Here is a 21,342-nt window from a genome sequence, read left to right as displayed (position 1 = left end):
TCCAGTGGAGTGTCCTGCCACAGCGGGCATCCAGGGCCACACTCTGAGCTGGCAGCGGCCTGGAGCAGGGCCAACCCTCGGCGGTTCCTTGGGAGTGGTACCTTGCCCCACACCCTGTTTCAGCTTCCTCCCTCAGCCCCAAAGGGGTGCAACCCATTCCCATTACTCATGGCAACGGTGAAACTTGCCCATCTGTCATTCTCGTAGCTTAATAACGATGGTGGGTAACTTAGAAAACCATGACTTGTCAATATTACTAACTGCAGACAATGCAGTTAAACCTCTGTGCTTGGGACTCAGGCCACAGCTGGGACTGAATGAGCAGATGTGGTAAGGAGCAGGCCACACAGCACAGGGGAAGAGCACTGGAACACGTCCTCGGTAGGGAGCTGCCCATACAGGGTAGGAAATGGCCAAGGCAGACTCGGAATCCACATTGGACTGGTTAGCTTGATCACACCACATCACCCAGCAACCTTAAGCTTGTTGTGTGTGTGTGCGTGTGTGTGTGTGTGTGTGGCCTAGATACCAGACAGTGAACACACAGCTCCCTAAGCCACCTAGCTGGGGCAGGCAAGGTTTTGCAATTACAGGGTAATTCATTTATTTGGGTAACAAGCGCTTCTGAACAGACTATGTGTCAGGAGCAAGAGGCACAGTGGGGGGCTTCTCGTCTCTTCAACTCTACGTAACACCTCACAAGTTGCCACACCCATTATCTTGCCTGATTTCACAGCCTGGTGTGCACAGTACCTGGCCCATAGAAGAGCTGATGAATAAATGAAAGCTTGAATAAGCAAATGAATGATGGATGGGGGATGGGGCCAATCAATTGGTACATGGAGGGTGAACATCAAGGACACTGTCATTTCCAGCTTCCAAATGAAAAGTGACGCTCTGAACAGGGTGTGGCATGGCCACTGAGAGGGCCTCTGGTGTGTGTCCCCGTCCTTGTCACCCCTTCGCAGGGCTCCTTACCTGGCGGGCAGTGACACCCTGGAGACGTCTTCGGGGTCTCCCGGCGCCTCCGTGAGTGGAGCTTCCATTTCTGCACAAGGAGACAGAGAAGAGCAGTCACTGGGAGTTGTAAACGCCAAGTTCTGGAAAGCGGCTGGGGGCTGGGGGCTGGGGGCTGGGGGGTGGGAGGGAGAGGGGGCGGGGGAGAGGGGCCGCCTGGGGGCTGGCAGGGGGACTGGTCCTGGATCAAAGACTGGCCACCGGGCATCTGGATAATAAGAAGCAGACGGAGAGGTCCCATCTTGGTAACCTCGGGGTCTGATGTCTTCGGAGAGCTCTGAAGGAAATTAACTCGAGCACAGGACCCTATAAAGCAGTGTGGCCTTCCTGCAGCTCACGGGCACAACGACCTGCTCTTCTTGGCTCTCTGCTAATTGTTTCCTGTCTAGCTCTGGGCACCTATGGATCCCGGGGGCAGGGACAGTGACCTCTTTTCTTCTGGTGTCGCTCACAGAGCCAGGTACAGGCAGGCCCTCTGTCCCTCCATCAGAACCCTTTCTCACCAGCTTGCCTATCCTTGGGCCAACCTGGAAGGCCCCAAAGATGCAGCAACAAGAAGACTGAGACGCCTGCCCTCAAGGAGCTGCCACTTCCGTGGAGATGAACCGATGACAGGTACACACCTGCCAGCCCTGACAGCTGGAAAGGGCAGGGCGCTGAGCGCCTCGGTCCGCACCACCACCGAGGGAGGGGATTGCGGCGGGGGGAAGACAGAGGTTAACAGGTGTGCCTCTGGGGCCAGACCGCCTGGGCTCCTAGCAGGTCTTGGCCCCTGAGCTGATAACAGTCCTGACCTTACTACTGAGAGGATCAAAGAAGTTGGTGCATGGAAAGAAAGGTGCCCAGGAGGCATCAATAAATGTTAGCTATTATTACACTCATTTTATAGGTGAGGGACCTGGGCACAGAGAAGAGACTAACCTGGCCGAGGTCACAGGGGAGGAAGGCTGAGATTTGGACCCCCTCTCTCTGAAGCTAGTGCTGCAGTTAGAAGCTGGTAGTCCCAGAGCCAAATTGGCCTTTAGATGTATTTTTATTTGGTTCCCCCAGTGATTTTTTTTTTCTTTCAAGTTGTCCCCAATGTTTTGAAGAGGCTGATTTCACATGAAAGTCTGTGTTTCTAACTTCTCTTGAAAAACTGGAAGATCCGGGCCCATGGGGCCTGTACTGTGTGGCTGGCTGTGACTGACTGTCCTGTGAACTGTGGTCCCCACCCCGACCTGTTGACCGGTTAGGAGGCCGGCTGGCTCCCCGCAAGCATTTCCCCAGCACATGCCTTCTCACTACTGTGTAGTTCCGCCACTCAGGGTGAGAGGTAAAGGAAGTCACGTGGAAGGTGTCATAGGACTTGGTGTCACCTCTGGTTTGGCGGTGGAGAGGGAAGGTCAGGAAAGCTTCCTGAGGATTCACGTCAAACTAATGTCTGCTGAGCCACCACTGTGTACTGGTGCTAAGCTGGGTGCCCTTACAGGGAATCACATCTATTTTTCATAATCAAACTCTAAGGTAGGTTAAATAGTGACCTCATTTCTTGCTGAAGGAAAGTGAGGCTCAGAGAGGCTGAGTGAGCTGCCCAAGGTCACACAACCAGTATGTGGTGGATGTGGGATGAGAACTCAGGCCTTTTGATATAAAGTCTACTCCATCCTGCTGGAGAAGGGTGTGTACAAACTCCCCTGGAAGAGGGAGCTCAGCCATTGTGTGTGTGTGCCTGTGTGTGTGTGCCTCTGTGTGTGCGTGTGTGTGTGTGTGTATTGGGGGAGGGGCAGATCGATCGACAGTGTTGAGGGGAGGGCAGAAGGGGGCTGGAGGTCAAAACACACAGGAGGAGGAGAAAGGGAGGAATGTCCCAAAGGGGAGACCCTCACTCAGAAAGGGAGGCTGGCACACAAATACTAGGTGGATGACTATTGAGGTGGGCACAGAGTGGCCACCGGGCAAACCAAGGACATCCCAGGACAAGGTCTGGTGGAAGGCCCTGTGATGCCCAGCTCTGAGCCTAGCTCACTAGTACCACTTTCCAAGGAAGGGACTGTACATACCTGCTTCCACATCCCTTCCCACCAACAACCTGAGGGCTCTTCAAGGGGCTTATTTGCCAGTGGAGGAGACAGACAATGAATAGAGAAACAAATGAATATATAACCCAGGCAGCAATAAGCACTATAGAGTAAAATAAAGCAGGGTAAGGGAAAGGAGAGTGATGGAAGGTGGTATTTTAAACTCGGGGGTCAGGGAAGTTCTCTCTGTGCAGGGGACGTTTGAGCAGAGAGCTGGCTTCTGCCAGCTCTGCCAATGAGTCGTAGAGAGATGTGGAGGAAGCGTGTTCCAGGCAGAAGGAACAGCAGAAGTGAAGGTTCAGAGACAGGACTGTGTGCCGAGTGTTTGAGGAGGAGGATAGGGGACAGTGTGGCAGGAGGGACTCGTGTGAGGAAGGAAGGATGGGAACGTGGTGGGAGGGCAGATCTTTTGGGCGCTGGCAGAGACTTTGAATTTAGCAGCACACAGATTCCTGACATGTCCATGGCTTATTGACAGCCATAAAAATCTAGAGCTAGTACGGATGCTGTGGTGAGCCATCCGGGTCTCCCAGTCAGGAGAGGGTCAGAACTCACCCTTAACGCCAGGTATGTTGGCTGCTGATGGCTGAGCTCCTCTCTAGGAACCACTCTCACCTTAAGGAGTTGCCTTGACCCGGGTCATGTCCACTCCCCCGGCAACCCGCATCCAGTTACTCATAGATACCGTCTGGTCCCTAGGCCTCAATTCAGGACGAGCTGCAGAGCCCCACGGGACCAGCTGAGGCCTCTGTCGTGACCGCATCACGGCTCAACCCTCTACCCACCCTGTCTCCCTCACCCTCTCCAGTGCTGATCCCGATAAACCTCTTGCTCACAAACCTCCGCCTCAGGCAAACCTGGAGTGGCTTTCACATTCCCCGAGCCTTCAAGTGACCCTCACCGTCACCCTGTGCAATAGGCAGGCCACAAATCAGCCCCATTTTATAATAAAGGAAACTGAGACTCAGAGAGGGAAGGGGAATTGCCTCAAACAGGTAAGCCACAGAGAGCTTAAATTCCAGGTTTTCCACCTTCAAGTTCAGTATTTTTGTTCAATTCATCCCATATACATGGAGCTCCTACTAATTGAGAGACTGCAAAATGGAGAACAAGACACCATCCCCATTGGCAAAGGGGCTTGCGCCTCCCGTGGGAGAAGCACATTGAGAAGTGTCCAGCTGACTGCAGACTTTGAATGCTGAGTGGATGATGGGGGCCTATGTGCACAGGTAAGGGTCCAGACCGAAGGAGCCAACTAAGGGTTTGAAGCAGAGGAGGCACGTGGTCAAATTTGGCTGGTATACGGGCCCTCCAGCAGCATGCTGAGAATAGACAAGGACAGTGAGAAGGTTGGAGGCTGAGGCTCCTCTCTGAAGGCTGTCAGTCACCCATCCAACCAAGAGACGCCGGTGGTCCAGGCTATGGCCTGGCGGCATGACGGAGAGCGGCGCGCGAGGGGAAGGGGTACACAGGGGGAAGAATGGACAGAGCATGGGATGGACTTGGTGAGGGGGTAGGGTCCGGGCTCTGCCGTGGGTGGTCGAGATGCCCCCGTGGAGACAGGACAGGGGCGAGGGCAGGCTTGTGGAAGGTGATGACTTTGGTTGAGGACAAGCTGAGTTAGTGGAAGGGTCCAGGTGGGAGGGGCACATGTGGCTCCAGCACTCAGGAGAGAGGCCTGGGTGAGAAAGGCAGATCCGGGAATCAGGAGCATCCATCAGGAGGGGCAGGAGACATGTGAGAGGGCAAAGCCACCAGGGACACAGAGGTGGGAAACTGGCTACCTTCAGGGTGTGGGTGTGTTCTCTTGGCCCGCCCAGTGGTTATCTTTGAAAAGCATTACATCGGAACATCGTCTCAGCCCTTTGAGAGTCTGGGCCTCAGCCCCACCCACTGACCCTCGTCTGCAGCTCATTCCTTCTAATACTCAACCCCAGGGATCCTTCCAGCCCCCGGTCCTTCAATCCACGGGCCCTTTCACCTTTCCACTGTTCCTCGCCTGCCATGTTTCACTTCCCTCCTTCTCAGCTCAAATTCTGTGGTCAGTGACTATAATCACTCCCCAGGCTCCACCCTCGGCTGCCTTGATGCCCTTCCCCTTCAGCACATGCTCTCGGCCAAGCCACAAACCTGGTAGATGCAACGTTGCCACCTACCCCACTCCGGCACCAAGCAGCAGATGAAGCTGGGGAAAGCGCCCAGCCTTGCTGACTGGCCTCACTTCATTCATGATCATTATCTCAGAGGAAAGCCCAGCAAGCATACCCCAGTCCCTCCATCTCACTGTCCTAGTAGTTCTCACACCTTCTCTCTCCCCAACCCCAATGTCACTGTCACCTGATGACCCTGCGAAAACAGAAGCAACAGAAGAGCCCTTCCAGAGGCTCCCGCCCCGAGGCACACCCGCCCATCTGCATCTGTGCTCCCAGGTTAGGCCAACCCTCCACCAGCGCGCAGGCAAGTCCCCCCTCCCGCCCTTATCCTGGGTCACTTACACCAGGGGTGAGCAAAGGTTTTCTGTGAAGGGCCAGCTAGTAAATATTTTAGGCTGTGTGAGCCACATGATCTCTGTCACAACCATTCAGCTCTACTGTCGTAGGCGAAAAGCAGAATAAGCACGGCTGTGTTCCCATAAAAACCTACTTACAAAAACAGCCTTCCAGTGGGATTTAGTGGTCGTTTGCCCACCCCCGATGCAATCTTTATGCAAACATGCTGTTCTTCCTCCCATAAAAAAGAAATGAAAAATCCTCATGGACCCTGTTTAGCTCTTTTCCTAGAAAAACTCCCCGAAGGAGGGTGTCTCGCCTGCTCTCCCCTGGACCACTCCCACCAGGCTCTTACCCTCCCTCCACCTGGCTCGCTCTCCGTGAGGCTCCCCCCCCACCCCGGTCCCTAGCACCCTTCTGCAATATACTTGCTAGCCTTCCTCCTTGTTTTATTTCCTCCTTCAGATTTTGTTGTTGTTGGCTTATTTATCTTGCTTATTGTCTCCATCCCTAGAAAGCAAGTTCCACAAGGACATGAATATTTTGATCTGTTTCATTCATTGCTATATCCTCAGTGCCTACAACATGGCCTGGCGCATGGTAGGTGCTCAATAAATATTTGTTGCTTAGGAGATTTCATGTAGGTCTAGATTTCTGATCTCTCTTGTAAATGGGAAGATCCGGAAACACTGGCCTGTGGTAACAATCAGGTGGTGCTGAGTGACGGCTGCCCCTTTTAGGTGGGCATGTGCTGTCCAGCTAACCAGAGTACCACCCCACCCCTGGCCAGTCTCACCGACTTAGGTCACCAGCCTGGCCCCCTTAGGCATCAGAGTTTGAGACCCTTGGTTTGAAATCCCCAGGCTGAGGCTCAGGGGCAGGTGTAAAACTTTCTGAGGCCCTGGGATGGACCCCCAGCGGCCCTGGACAGAAAAGCCTTCCTGCTTCACCCCTGCTGCAAGCCAGGGCCTCCTGGAATGCCCCACACAGCCAGAGCTGAAATACCACCAGCCTGATCATTGCAGCTATTAAAATGCCTGTATCAGTATCAAAGGGAAAATGCCAAGTGGCCACTCACTCTCCCCAGAGAATGCAGCTCCAGCCTGGCCTGGGGTTTAGGGCCCACTCCCTCCCCATGTTCAGCCACAGGCCTCTTAAAGGGCTCAGGCTCAACCTGGGCCCCTGTAATATGTGGGTGGGTCCAAGTTGTGGTGTGAGGAGGGAGCCCATAGCAGAGGCCAGGTGAGCTCCTCACTCCACAGCCATGACCTTGAGCCTGGCACCTGCCCTCTTGGAGAATCTGCAAAATGGGGATATTACCCACCTGCCAACCTCTTAAGTGTTGCCATGGAAAGTGCCTTGGAAACCATGAAGCACTTACCAGGTGGAATTATTAAATAGGTGTTAATATTAATAATAATATTCAGTAGCTACACATATAGAGCAGTATATACCAGGCACTGAGCGAAGTGCTTTAGCATTTAATAGTTAATTTTTGATATTAGTGTATGACTCCTATTAGAACCCACCTGCCCTTGGAGGCTGTGGTGGGACTCTATTTTGCGTTAGCACAGCTGGCCCCCAAATCCTGATGAAGCATCACTCCATGGGGAGCTCGGCAGTATGGATACGTGCTTGAGCTACCTTTGGGAGTGCCAGGACCTTGGGGTCTAGTCCCAGCATTCCCACTAACTGTGTATTAAGAGAGAGATGTAACCCCTCTGGGCCTTGGTTTCCTCATCCATAAAATAGGAATACTATTAGTTATCCACTGGACCATACTGGACAGCTGGAGGGATAAAATGAGATCAGAAAACAAAAAGAGGGGTCCAGATGTGAAGAAGGGCGAGCACCTGCTGTGCCAGCCTGTTTTCCTGAGCGGCCAGATGAAGGCCACTTCTCTCTTGAGCTGGTGCCAGGCTTGCCTCCTTCCACCTGCCACAGTGAGGCTGGCCCGGCCTCATGCACTGCTGCCGACATGTGGTCACAGCCCTCCCCCTCCTGGGAAACTCAGACCCCCTCTTCCCACAAAGGAGAGGGTGATGGAGGGTCCTGTCTGCAGCCCTGCCTTTTGACCACAAGAACTAGAAGTTGAAGGAAGGAGTTGCCCATTGAAATGACCATGCTGGGCAAAGCTCTGGCCCCTGTGCCAGCATCTGATTACAATGCTGGCACAGAGTGGGTGCTCCATCCCAGCTGCTGGAGCTTTCTCATTACCCTGTGCCATAGCTCCTACTGCGCTGGTGCCCCATTGGAGACTGAGCTGGCCCTTTGAGGGCAGAGCCTGGTCTGGTGTCTCTGAGCCACACTTGAACCAAATCACTTACTTTTAGGCCTGTCCCCCGCTAGGATCTATCCCTGTGGGTCCCAGGTGGGCTTTGGCCTGGGCTTGGGCAGAATTCAGATCGATGGAGATGAGGGTGGGGGAGGGCAATCCAGGGAGAAAAGCAAAGGCACGGAGGCAGGGCCAGGGCTGCACAGTGCTGGCTCTGTGGGCCGAATCCCAGGGACTACAGGAGAGCGACAGACGGGTTTTGTTAAGGGGACAGGCCTGCGTGTGGCTGCATGCCCCGGAGTGCAGGCAGCTGAGCCGAGCGAAATCGAAGCGGAGGAAATGGAGACACTCAACCCACCCCCACCAAAACTGGACTTGCCCCGTCTGCTCCGGGAGCCTGTGTGCTGGGAGCCGGACGGGGTGCCGTGGAGGGCCTGAGGAACTGTCTTCTCCCTCCCTCCCCCGTTCTCTTTGTGCAACGGACTTGGTGTCTGATCATAGACTCCCAGGGCCATGAAGCAGGGGCTGGAGGATCCTCCAGATGCCACGAGCTGCCTCTGCCACCCTGCTTCACCAGAACCACGGAGAGATATTGCCCCAGGCTCTGCAGATCAGAAAATCGGGGAAGGAGGCGCCTGCCCCTGTGTGAACTTTCTAGCCTTCATATGAGAAAGTTCTTCCAGCTAAACTAAGTCTCTGCTGCTGCCAGGGAGAAAGGAGCTGGGCCCTGGACTGTGCAGACGTGGGTGGGAGCCGGGTTAGCATGGGGCCTAGGACCTCCGGTTTCAGGGGCTCGGAGGTCATCCATGGACCCAGGGCAGGATGAAGCAGGGTCCCCCACAGTGGAGTGGGGAGGGGCTGGGGACAAGAGTGCTGGGACGGAAATCAGAGCCTCTCCCCCACTTCCTTCCCTTCCACAAATGGGTATCGAGCACCTACATCAGCAGAGCCATGCAAAGTGCCGGGGACCCACATGTGAGCGGAGCAGACGTGGAGGCTGTCCTCATGGAGCTTACTCTCTAGGGAGGGGCACATAAGATTCTCCAAACCACACACATCAACGTGAAGCAGCCACTGTCATCAGAGCTCTGGCCAGCAGGGGCGAGGTGCTGAGAGCCAGTCCTGGGGCACCGACTAGGTTGGTTCATCGTGGGGAAATGACAGCTGATCTGACATCTGAGGATGAGCAGCAACTGACCAGGGGAGGGGCCCAGGTACAGGGGAAACGGGCTAAGAGCTGATATAATACTGTGCTTCTTGTGAACCAGGCAGGAGTCTTGCACATATTAACTCACTCAGCACTCACAGCAGCCCATTCATGAACGTGGAAACTGAGACAGAGACAGGTGGATTAACTTGCACACAGCCAAGAAGGGCAGAGGCAGGATTTGAGCCTGGCTCTGAGCCCATGACCCTCTCTGTATGCCTGTGCCTGTGCGGGTGGCGGTGAGGGGAGATGGGCTCTTTTTGGGAGATTGCAACATCTATTACTGGAGAGACAGGCACTGCTCAAAGCACTTGTTTTAACTTTTTTTAATCCTAAAAACAACACTCATAAGATGGAGATACTCTTATCATCATCACCCCATTTTATAGAGATACAGCCCAAAGCACAGAGGGGTTAAACAACTTGCCCAGTGTCACACAGCCAGTAATTAGCAGAGCTGGACTTGAACCCGGCAATCTGGCTCCAGAGTCTGTGCTCTTAGCCATGACTGTGTACAGTCATTTGGCTAGACTTCAAAAGTGAGCAGAGGAGAGCCATGAGGCTAGAGAGGGTGGCAAGGTCCCCATCCTGCAGGCCTAATAGACCATATTAAGAAGCAATAGGGGCTTCCCCGGTGGCGCAGTGGTTGAGAATCCGCCTGCCAATGCAGGGGACACGGGTTCGATCCCTGGTCCGGGAAGATCCCACATGCCGCGGAGCAACTAAGCTCGTGTGCCACAACTACTGAGCCTGTGCTCTAGAGCCCGTGAGCCACAACTACTGAGCCCGCGTGCCGCAACTACTGAAGCCCGCGTGCCGCAACTACTGAAGCCCAAGCGCCTAGAGCCCGTGCTCCACAATGAGAGAAGCCACTGCAATGAGAAGCCCGCGCACCGCAACGAAGAGTAGCCCCCGCTCGCCGCAACTAGAGGAAGCCCGCGTGCAGCAACGAAGATCCAACACAGCCAAAAAAATAAATAAATAAATAAATTAAAAAAAAAAAAAAAAAAGAAGCAATAGGAAGTCTCTGTAATCAGGGAAATGTGGTGATCATATTTAGAGTTTTTGAAAGATTACCCTGGCTGCCATGTGGATGATGAAGAGGGCAGGGCAGGGTGAATGGGGGCAAATGAGTTAGGAGGCTCCTGCCGTGGCCTGGGGGAGCCAAGGGTAGCTCAGGTAGGGAGGTGCAGGCAGTGAGACAAAGAAGAAGACAGGTTTGTGCGAGGCCGAGAAGGTGCAGTCGGTAGGGCATGGAATCAGTGCAGTTGGACGCCAGTGCTGGGCATGCCAAGGTTCTGGGAGGGCCAGACTTCCTGCTCAGCTTGGAGACATTGAACGTGAGGTGCTGTCAAGACATGCTGGAGCAGTGGGATGACAGGTGTAGAATGGGTCTGGAGCTCTGACGAGGTGAAGAACACACACAACATTACAGCCAGAGCTGTCTAATCATGGAACAGCCAGCTGCATAAGGTAGTGATCTCCCTGTCACTGAGGGAGTGTAAGCCTGAGAATCAGGGATGTTGTCGGGGATTCCTTTTAGTACATAACTCCTTTCTTTCTAACATTCTGAGTTCGTGGAGTGGGGAGACGCTAGAGGTGGCAGGACTACCCTCCCCTCCCATGTCACCGAGTCTCCCCCTACCCCTGGGAAACCTCAGTGCCAGCTCACAGGGAAGTCACTAAGGTTGTTCCTGGAAAAGCCCCAGCTCATGCCCCTTTCTGCATCCCTGTCCCCAGAGGTCACCCTTCCTGTCCTGCCTTACAGGCCACCTTGTCAGAGCATGACCTGATGCAGAAAACCTCCAAGTGATGGCTTAAGAGGCACCTTCATGGGGCATCTGCAGCATAAGAGGTGACTGCAGGTGTAAAGTCCCTTGGATGGCAGAATCCCAGGCCCTGTGACAGCCTTTGGGGGGAAGATGTGTCCTCTGGGGGCAGCAGGGCCCCCCTTGCTGAACTTAAAGATCAGGTAGGGGACTCCTCTGGCGGCCCAGTGGTTAAGACTCTGTGCTCCCCTTGCAGGGGGCACGGGTTCCACCCCTGGTTGGGGAACTGGGATCCTGCATGCCACGTGAAAAGAACAGGTAGGAATGAGCCTCCTGGCGGGGGGCGGGTGTCGGAGCAGGTAGACCGGGCGAGCTGCCCACAGCAGGAAATGCCTGAGCCAAGGAAAGACTGAGACTTTGCTTTTGACGGCGGGCATGGAGGAGGCCTGGGAGGCTGGGGACGGGGCAGAGGAGAGAAAAGGGGGCTGAGGAGGCCCAGACCGTGTGGACTCCAGCCATGTGGGATTTCGGGAAAACCCACAATAGCCTCCAGGAGGGGAGACAGGGGCCCAGTGTCCCCTGGAAAGGCTGTGCCCGGCCTCTCAGGCAGGCAGTTCCGCCCCTTTGTGCTCGGCTTGCCCTCCCTCTTTGAAGGCTCAGAGGAGTCCCCACTGCCAGCGCACCCATTCCCGCCCTTTGGGCCACAGAGAGTTTTCTGCAGGGAGGCCCACACCCAGGGCAGGAGGCCTGCAGAGGAGCGGGGAGTGTCCGCGTGCCGCTGCTGCTGGGGCCTGCCCGCCACGCAGCTGGGACCCCAGCCTGCCCCAGCCCTCCCAGCCCTTCCCCACACCCGGGCCTCAGTTTCCCTTGGAGGAAACTGCTGACTTCCTTTCTTTACGGAGGACTCAACAAGACTGCTTCTGAATATAAATGTTTCAGACGTTACATGAAATTCCTAAAAATCTTGAACGTTCTGGTATAATGTTATAAGTCATAATTCTAGTTATTACTTTAAAATGTATATCTCAGAAATAACTAAATTTCCTTGTCAACTGCATTATTATGAACTTTCATCATATCTTTAACCGTGGTCATTTTTAAGCCTTTTGTCATTTACAGACAGTTCTGGGTGTACTCTGATGCTTTTGCAAAAATGTTCCTATAAAAGGGTTTCATCGTAAGGAATTCATGGAAAAGACTCTGACAAGTACAGGTTTCTGGTAACTGACTATACTGCTGAACTGAATGAATAAGCATTTTCAGAACTCTAATGGAAAACTGACGAATTCATAAAAGCGCTAACAAAAGATCAAGATGAAAAAAAATTAATTACATGGGACTGAGTGAACTGATGAGGATGATTATAATTTTTGAGACTTTCTGTTTGAATAAAAAAAAAAAAAAAAAGACTGCCTGTGGGAGGGACAGAATCCAACCAAAAGAGGTGGGAGAAGCATTCCTAAGGCTTCTGCTGAAACCTCCTTTCTTCTGGAGGGCAAAGTTGATTTTATTTTTTGAAAAACCAAGACCAAAACCCAAACCCAACAACCCCGCTCCAAAAAAATAAATCCCACTGCTTCCGCTTCTTTAACCGTCCCATACTTTCAAACTGTGCAGTGTACGGTAGGACTTTTATTGACATCTCATCGTGACCCTCATTACTGCCACCATCAGCCGCTGAAGCGCTGCTCAGGACTCAGGCGAGGGGTCTGGGGTAAACTGCACAGGATGCTTCTGGCTCAGGGAAACAGATACAGTCTCTGTCTCTGTCTCAAGTACCGTCAGCTGTGGAGTTTGTTAAACAACCTACTGCCAGACCCAACCCATGGGGATTCACATCAGGGTTTGGGGAAGGGGGTCAGCTTTGGTGTGTTTTAAAGTTCCACCGGTACCACTATGCAGCCAGCCCATCACCAGTCCAGGGACAGGCCTTTGAGGGTGTGCAGACATGAGAGAAGGAGGGGAGAGTCACTTAAAAAAGTTTAGTTACTATAGAACTTTTATCCCTATTTTGCTCCAAAAGGGGACACTCGGGCAGCTACAGAGGCAGACAGATAGACACACATTATATAGCAAAGCAGCAGGACAGAAGAGGGAGAAAGAAAAGCAAGGGCAGGGTGATAAAACAGAGCTGAGACTGGAGCTTATGCAAAACCTTCTGCCCGAAGGACTCTGCTCTGCCGTGGGGTGAACGCCAGATTTGGGGCTAAGCTTCCTAGAGGACAGTTCAATGTCCAAGAGACAAGACCCAACTCATCCCTCCTGGAAGCCTAAACATTCTGGAAGCCAAGGCTGGACAGGGACTTTCTAAGGGTCCTCATCACCAAGACCTGCTGTATCAAAAGGCATTCTCAGCTCCATTCTTACAACAAAGATGGTAATGTGAGCTGATGCCAAGTCAGTTCGGTAAATGCCACCTCTGTGGGAGCTGAATCAAACTGAACTGAACAGGTCCCTAGCCCTGGCCTATGTGACCTGCCTCAGCTGACAGTGAAATATGGTACTTTATACAGATCATATACACATGTGGTTCTGAATGCCAGCTTTGGGGCCAGACTGCCTGGGTTCAAGACCTGCTACTTACTAGCTGTGTGACCTTGAGAAAGTTATGCACCTTCTCTGGGCCTCCGCATTCTCTTCCATAAGAAGGGAAGAGTAAAAATATAACAACTTCATAGGATTATTGTGAGAATTAACTGAATTAATAGATGTAAAGCTCTTTGGATAGTGCTTAATAAATATTAGCTATTAATAAAAGTTGTAGACATGATACAGCCTCATTTTATCTCCACCAGTGATGAGGGACGTGGTAATGGTTACAGTTGCTATTAACTGAATCTTGCACCAACTCTGTGAGGAGGATGTTATCCCCATTTTTCAGATCAGGACACCGAGACTCAGGTCACACAACTATTTAGCAGCAGAGGTGCTGTGGGCTTGCCCACTTCACTGTTTTGCCCCAACCAAAACCATGCCAGGCAGCCTGGGCAAGTGAAGACAAAGCTCCTGACCCTTGGGAGTAGGGGATGGGAGGGGATAGATGCTCCTAGCTGCTCTGTACAGCTGGGGACACATCACACTGAGCTATCCCCACTCTCAGCCAGGACCAGGGGTTGCAGCTCTGAAGAGGAGTTAATCATTTCACCCTCTACTGATTGCTGCGAAACACCCAGCTCCAGGGCACACCCCCTGAGCAAATGCTGAGCAGACAGCTGGGTCTGGGTTGTGGGCAGTGGGCGGAGGACAGCTGACTGAGACGGCTTCACTGGCCTCCAGCAGTAGGACCTTAAATCAGCAACTAATTGCTGAGGGCTGCCTACTTTGTGCAAAGCCACAGGCAAGACTCAGTCAAGGACTCAGAGAACAGTGACCTCCTATCCCTGCCACTGGGTTGTATGGGGTCAAATGGAGAGACAAGACGTTTAAAGGCAATGGAGAGGACGGCACACTGCACAATGTGTTTGAAACTGAGCCATGGTTGGCAGATAGATTTTATCTTGTGCATTGACTCTAATAGACTGGGAGTGGCAGCCTGGAGAGCTGTGTCGAGAAAGATTCTGAGGCCTAGGTAGACTCACGGGGCATGTGCTGAGTGATTAGTAATGCCTGCCATGGTTCTCGGGTACGAAAAGTCAGCACGTGCCCTGTCTATTTTCCTTCTCTGAGCTAGATGCTTGGCATGGCCAGGCAGTTCTGCAGGAAGTCGGAGCAGGGAGAGGGCCCATTTTGGGTCAGTGTGGTTTGGGAAGACTTTCCAGAGGGCACTGGGGCAAGTCTGGAATGATTAGGAATAAGGGAAAAAGGCATCTTTCTGAGGGTGTCAAATTGTGAAACTGTGCATAAGGCAGATGGCATACTGTTTCAGATGCTTTGACTTTCCCCCACCATCTTCTTACAACGGCTGGCTACTTAATGAGGTCCTCAGTCTGGTTTGGAGCTACTTGCTAGTTTTAAGGCCTTTGGAGAAGCAATAAAACTTTAACAGCTCTCCCTAGTTTTATCTATAGTAAATATTGCTCTGTATTTTAAAAAATTAATTAGAGTCAGGAAATAGCTCTTTATCTTGAACCTCAACTCTTGCTAGTTGGGTAGCAGTTTCCAGGAACAGTGTTGAAAAGGATTCTGAAGCTGTATGTAAGCTCAATGTGAAAGTGTGCGGCAATCGATTAATAATGTCTGCTGAGGGCCAAGAAGTGGAGAGTAGAGTGTACACTTGCCTTGTCTTGGCCACCACTTGGTCAGACAATTACTACTGTCCAGAAAGGAGAAGGTGTGGTTGGAGGATAGGTGACTGATGGAGACGAGGGTCCTACCTCCAGCTCCTCTGATACCTGGTGTGCAGCTTTGGACCTGTTTTCCCATCAGTAGAGTGAGGGGACTGGACTCAAGGGTCTCTGAGGATCTTCCCTCTATTAATTCCTCATAAGACTAGTCATTTACTCACAGCGTGGAAAGAGGAGTAGTATTAGGATTGACTCAGTGGAGCGCTGGCTGCTTCTGAGGGCACCTGGAACTAAGGTCTGTCCATTAACTGAGGTCCAGGCAGCTGTGATGTACACAGGACACTCGACACAGGCCCACACCCCACCATTCACACACTCTCCCTTTAAGAGCCTGCTCCTGTCCTCAATCCTAGAGGACCCCATCCAGAGCCCCAATCTCTCAGCCACTGCTCTGATCTCTCCTCCAAATGCTCCTGGAAAGAGCGCAATAAGGGGCTCCTGTACACACTCTATAAATGTAAAACATTCCCGTTACAATGGTTGCTATTATTATTTTTAGGGACGTGGGAGTCTGCCTGGGGTTCCCTCAACATTTTAGCTTGGAAGTTTCAACCACTTCCTCGCCCAGGGGTTGCCTGGGGTGGAAAATGCCCTCAACACCCAAAGGACTGGATCACAGATAGTGAGATGGAGATACAGTGACATCAGTTTTCTCAGCGATAAAATGGGGTAATGAGAGTATCAATCCTTAGGGAAGTCGTGAGGAGTGAAAGAGATAATACACGCAGCACTGGGCCATTGCACACACCCTATAAATGCGGGACACTCCTATTAGAGCTGCTGTTACTCTTGCTGTTGGGGATGGGAAGTCTGCCTGGCATCCCTCAACGTTCACCCTGAAGGAGGCTGCTGACACCCCTTGCTCCCCCTTGGCCTGCAAAATGGATTTGGCAAGTTTAAATTCCACCCTCTTCTCTATCACCGCACACCGTCTGCCCAGCCCTAGGTGACATCTGATTTCCTCCATTTGGGCCTTTCCAGTTTCTTTTTTTACAGCAAGCAAATCAAGTAACAGGCAGCTGGAGCGCTCATTAAGGGTCCCAGACCGGGAGAGAGGCGCTGATGGGGGAAGAGCTGGAGCTGAGGCCTGGAAGCCACACTCCCAGCTCCCCTGAGCTGGCTCCTGCCCCCATGCTCCTCTCCTGGCACTGACCCACCCCTCCCAGTGGCTCAGCCAGTCAGATCTGGGCCTCTGCTCACATCAGCCCCGGCTCACCTCATTCCAGCCTCTTCTCCCTACTGGGTACCCTCAGCCTGGCCTGCCAGCTCCCTCTTCCTCCTGTCTCACAGTCACAGCCTCTGCCCCCAGCATGCTGCTTTCCCCACTGGGATGAGTGGTGTGCATGTGCCCCCGGATTCCTGCCTCCAGGGCGTTGCCCAGGCTGTGTGCCTCCCCAGGATCGCTCTGCCCGATGCCCTGCCTCCATCCTTCAGGGAGTGGCCCGGGCTCACCTGCCCCGGGTCCCTGGGAGCTCTTCAGACCTTTACAGAGAAGGAATCTGAGATGCAGGTGCAGGGCATAGCTTACCTAAGGCCACACGGCTGGCAAAGCCTAGCTGGAATCCTGGCACATGCGGTGCCTTTGTGCCCCTCACAGGCACGAACCCTCTGCATGTCCATTTCACAGAATCATTCTGCAACAAAACCATTCCCCCTCTCTCCTCTGCCAGGCCTTCTCACCCGGGGGTTTCCACTGGTCCCAGTTCTCACTTCTCTCCTCACCCTTCCTCACCTTTGCCCTTTGCTCTGACCTGGGAGAACAGACCTAGGAAAGAAAAGGGTGGAGGAAGGGCCTCCAGTTGCTCCTGAACACCTTTGATGGCCCAGAAGCTCCCTGCTCCTAGCACGGCGTCATCCCGTGGACCTTTCTGCGGTGACGTGCATGTTCTATGGCTGTGCTGTCTATCTGGTGGCCACTAGCTACAGGTACCTATTGAGCACTTCTTTGAAAGATGGCTAATGTGACCAAGGAACTACATTTTAGATTTTATTTAATTTAAATATAATGAGTGACATGTGACTAATGGTTACCGTATTGGACAGGGCAGACCTTAGAGTGTCCCTTCCGGAGCCACTGGACTGCAGGCCCCATCCAGGGGAGGCCTCCTGGGGTTATCGCCATACAGACTAGACCACCTGCCCCCTCTACCCACAGGACCGCTCCCTCCCTCTGGTCCCAACGCCCTCTGCTACTGGTCTCAGGTCCCACCACTGCGGCTGCCATTTCCATTCATTCCTCTGTCCTGCTAGTGCCCCTGACCAGGTCAGTGTCCCCTGTGGCTGCACTAGCCTCTTGTTTGGCCTCCCTGCTCTGCCCTGCTCTTCCACTCATTCTATGTACGTTGCTGCCTTCCTCAAGACCCTTCCACGGCTCTCCAGTGCTCTTACAAAGAATGAACCGTCTCTAAGGCCCCTCTTGACCTAGGCTGCCTGTCTCTCTCCAGCCATATCTTCCACCGCTCAGTTCCCCAAGGCAAACCCCTCCCTCTGGCTTTCGGCTTCCAGAAGTTGTTCCCTTTGCCCCGTACTCATCCCCACTTGCCTGGAAAACTCCTATTCACCCTTTAAGTCTTCACTTGAAAATCACTTTCCCAGGGAGCCCCTGCCATCGGGTAGCTGCATGGTAATCCATTCCCCAGATCTCCTCTGCTTCCATTATCGTAGCTTTTTTCACACGACGTGGTCACTGCCCATTCTCTTCTCTGTGTCCTATTTGCCTGTAAGTTCCAAAGGGCAGAAGTGTGCCCCCACAACGCCTGACCCACAGCTGGCTCTCAGGTTCAATTGCCGAATGAATGGATGAGGATGAACGAAGGAAGGTGGCAGGCAGAGTGGGGAAGGCACTGGAGGCGGGGTCACTGGAAGCTTAGGTTCCAGTCCTGGATCTTGCCACATGACTCTGGGTAACCTACTGCCCTTCTCTGGGCCTTAGTTTCCCCATCTGTAAAATGGGGGTCTAGAAGTCAGTAGGAATTTGGAGAGGAGGACTCAGCCTGGCAGATAATAACACTGTCAGCCCCAAGGCCCTGAGAGTATGATGCTTGGCCTGGCTAAGTCTTAAGCAGAGGAAGCCAAGATCTGGGAAAGGGCTGGGGCATGCCCTGGCCAGCAGGAGGGGCCAGGAAGGGGAGAGGATGCAGAGAGGAACTGAGCGGAACATTCAGGGTCCGATGTTTGTCCCTCAGCAGCCAGGGCCCGAGGAATCCCTGGGGCAGCCCTCACTGTCCTGACACCCTCCCCACCACCCAGCAGTCCCATGTGCACTGTCAACCAGCCGGCAAAGGCCGCCTGCCGGGACTGCTGAGTCCAGAGGCGTCCCTCGGAGTCCCAGGGGACCTTGGGTGGCCTGACAGAGCCCTCCAGCTTCTCTGAGGCCCGGTGGGGCATGGGAATGAGCTGAAAGTAGCAGTCATGGGTGCACCTCTGGCATCAGTAAACTTGCCCTGTGACCACCCTGTCTGCTCTGGCCCTCCGACCTCGCTCTCCGTGATCACCCTGGAGAGCTACTTTGGCAAGGAGCAGCCTTTGCCTGGTAGAGGCACCCAAGAAGAGCCCGGCTGTGGGGAACGGGTGCACCATCGGCACCCACTGCAGTTAGAGCTGGGCTCTGATGCTTGCTGTCATCACCACCGTTTTGATGGTAGAGTGGAACTCAGAGGGGTTAGGGTATTCACCCCAAGTTGCACAGCTTAAGTAGCAGAGTGGGGATAAAAACCAGGCCTGCTGGGCTCCACCTCCTGCTCGTCACTGTTCCATACCACCTCCTACTAAGTAAGAGGTCCCCTCCCAGTTCGTCCCCTCGGAATCCTTCCATGGCCAGCCTGTTCCAAGAGTTCTTCCCAGACTGCTGTGGCCTTTACCTGTGGGTCCTCTCCTTCATCTGGGCCCTGGATCCCTGTGCTGTCCAGATTCTCAGAAGTCACCAGTGAAGCTGGGGCTTCACTTCTCTCCCTTTCTCCGAATTCACACTGAGGGCCCTCTTTGCTTTCCTCATAAGTCATGGGTCCAGGCATCACTCTGCTTTCTAACAAGTTGGCAAAGCCAGATTCTCAGAAGTCACCAGGCCTCACGGTCTCCTGGCCCAGCCTTTACTCTGGTGGCACTAATGAGACTGTATGTCCCTACTTCCTGTGGTCTTTTCATGAACTCCCAAGATTGCCCTGGCTAAGAGACACTAGTGGCTTCTAATACACTTGGGTGCAAGGACATTTTGGAAATGGGAGAAAGCTCAGCATCCTTTTCCCAGAAAGACACACCGACACAAGATGTTGGGGACCATTCCAGGGAAGCAGGGCCAAGAAACCCAGCTTCAGAACAAGAGGGTAAGGGCTTATTCATGCCCAAGGACAGCAGAACCAGAACGACCAACACCTGGGCCCTAGCGTTCTGGGCAGGGACCAGGACACCACCCCTTGCAAGGACTGCCCCCCTGTCCCCCTCAGCCCCTTGGATAACTCACTCGCTCTCTCTTCCCAAAGGAACATGGCAATAAAAGGCAGCACTGATCGTCGAGGGATAGATGGGGAGGGCCGCGGGGGCCCAGCAAGCCTCGGCCCCGGCCATCGGGCTCAAGTCCCACCGCGTGGGCGCTGGGCGGCTCTCACAACACCCTGGCGGGGTGCCGGGAGGGAGAAGTGGCGCCTGGCCGCCTTTGCGCGCCTCCGCGCCTTGCCTTTCCTCCACCTGCCCCGCGCGCTCAGGGCGACCCCGGCGCGGAACGCGGGAGACGCCTGCCAGAGGCTGGAGCTGAGGGGTCCCGCGCTAGCCGCCCGGGTCTTCCTGGCACCCTGAAGGACGGCGTCCGTCCCTGCCCCCACCCCTCCCGCAGACAACTGGTGCGAGGTCGGGGCGCACGGCGCGGCGGAAAGAGCAAGAGCCCACGGGCACTGGCTGGTTCAGAGTTTGGAAGCTGCGCGAGGGGGCGCCGCGGGGAGGGATAAAAGGCAGCAACAAAGAGCACAGACCTCATCCAGCAGTTGGTTGACTCGTCCCAAAATAGCCGGCTCCATTTGCTGCTCCCCACGGTCTGCTTCCAGGCGCTGCACCCGGGCCTGCAGCTCGGCTGTCCGAAAGTGGGCGAGCAGGCTGAGCGCCAGCGAGCAGAAGGCCAGCGCCAGTAGCCCGCACGACCCGGGGCTCGGCAGCCGCGCGCAGCGCTCCGCCGGCGCCACCGCCAGCGCCACCGTCCCGGGCGCGTCCAGCTCCCCAGGGCCGCGGGCACCGGCGGCTGTCGCTTTGCGGGAGCGCTCTGCTACCATCCCCTCGCGTATTGAGAACCAATAAATAAATAAATAGAATAAATAAAGGCGAGAGCCGCTGTCCAAAGGCGCGATCCAAGCTGCGGGGCAGGGGGAAAGGGCTTGTGTCGCTGGAAAATGTCCCTATCCTTGGCTCCCGGCAAAGAGGATGGAAAAAATAGCAGCTGGAGGGGGAAAGCCGAAAAACACAACCAGCAGTAATTGGGGTACACCCAGGTGAGAAAAAAAAAGTTACTTCGAAGAACGTTCCAAGTCCAGGAAAGTTAGGGGAATCTGGCCGGCTCTCCTTTCCGCCCCGTCTTTCCCTTCAAGTATCTGCAGAGTCCTGGAGTTGGTTCTGCGCCGTCCGTCCTTCTTGGTGTCTCCCGTCTCCCGGGCGAGCCAGTTTCAGTCCCGGGGCGAAGGGGTGCACGTGGAGGGCCCCACGGGCAGAGGTGGGTCGTGGCCGCTGCCGAGGAGCGCTGGGGCCGATTCCGGCGCCTCTGTAACTTGACACACTAGCTGCGGCTGCACGGATCGGATGAGCAATCCGTGCTACTTCCCAAACTAATCTCTCCCGCCCCGCTCCCTTCTCCTCCTCCCCGCTCCTCCTCCACCTCCTGCAGGGCCGACGGCTTGGATTTGTTTATTTATGCAAACTCGCCCAGGGTGGGGGGCGTGGTCTGCAGCGCCCGCTGCCCCCACCCACCGGCCCTGGGAGCCCCTCTCCCGCGCTCCCTGTCCCCTTTGAAGCGACACTTGGGGTTATTTATAGGCAGGAAGGGGGTGTGGAGTGGAGCTGGGGCTTCACTTCTCTCCCTTTCTCCGAATTCACACTGAGGGCCCTCTTTGCTTTCCTCATAAGTCATGGGTCCAGGCATCACTCTGCTTTCTAACAAGTTGGCAAAGCCAGCTTTTGGGATCCTCCAAGGAGCCCGGCTGAGTTACTGTCAGGCGTCTAGATGGATCTTTATCTCCCGAGCAGGACTATCTGAATCCCTTCAG

At 54.1% G+C, this 21,342-nt stretch overlaps 1 protein-coding gene across 1 annotated transcript in view; it reads right to left on the bottom strand.

Moving 5' to 3' along the window:
- COL13A1 (collagen type XIII alpha 1 chain) overlaps positions 1-20,358 on the bottom strand; it is a 146,250-nt gene extending 125,892 nt beyond the window's left edge. Inside the window, 2 exon segments of the mRNA XM_068548868.1 lie at positions 979-1,048; positions 20,065-20,358. Of these exon segments, the coding sequence (XP_068404969.1) occupies positions 979-1,048; positions 20,065-20,358 (364 nt within the window).
- Between the last annotated feature and the right edge of the window lie 984 nt (positions 20,359-21,342).

The sequence above is a fragment of the Eschrichtius robustus genome, chromosome 7 (genome assembly GCF_028021215.1).
Source record: "Eschrichtius robustus isolate mEscRob2 chromosome 7, mEscRob2.pri, whole genome shotgun sequence".
Lineage (NCBI taxonomy): Eukaryota > Metazoa > Chordata > Mammalia > Artiodactyla > Eschrichtiidae > Eschrichtius > Eschrichtius robustus.
Note: the sequence above shows the minus strand (reverse complement) of the source record. Positions and strands in the feature narration are given on the sequence as shown.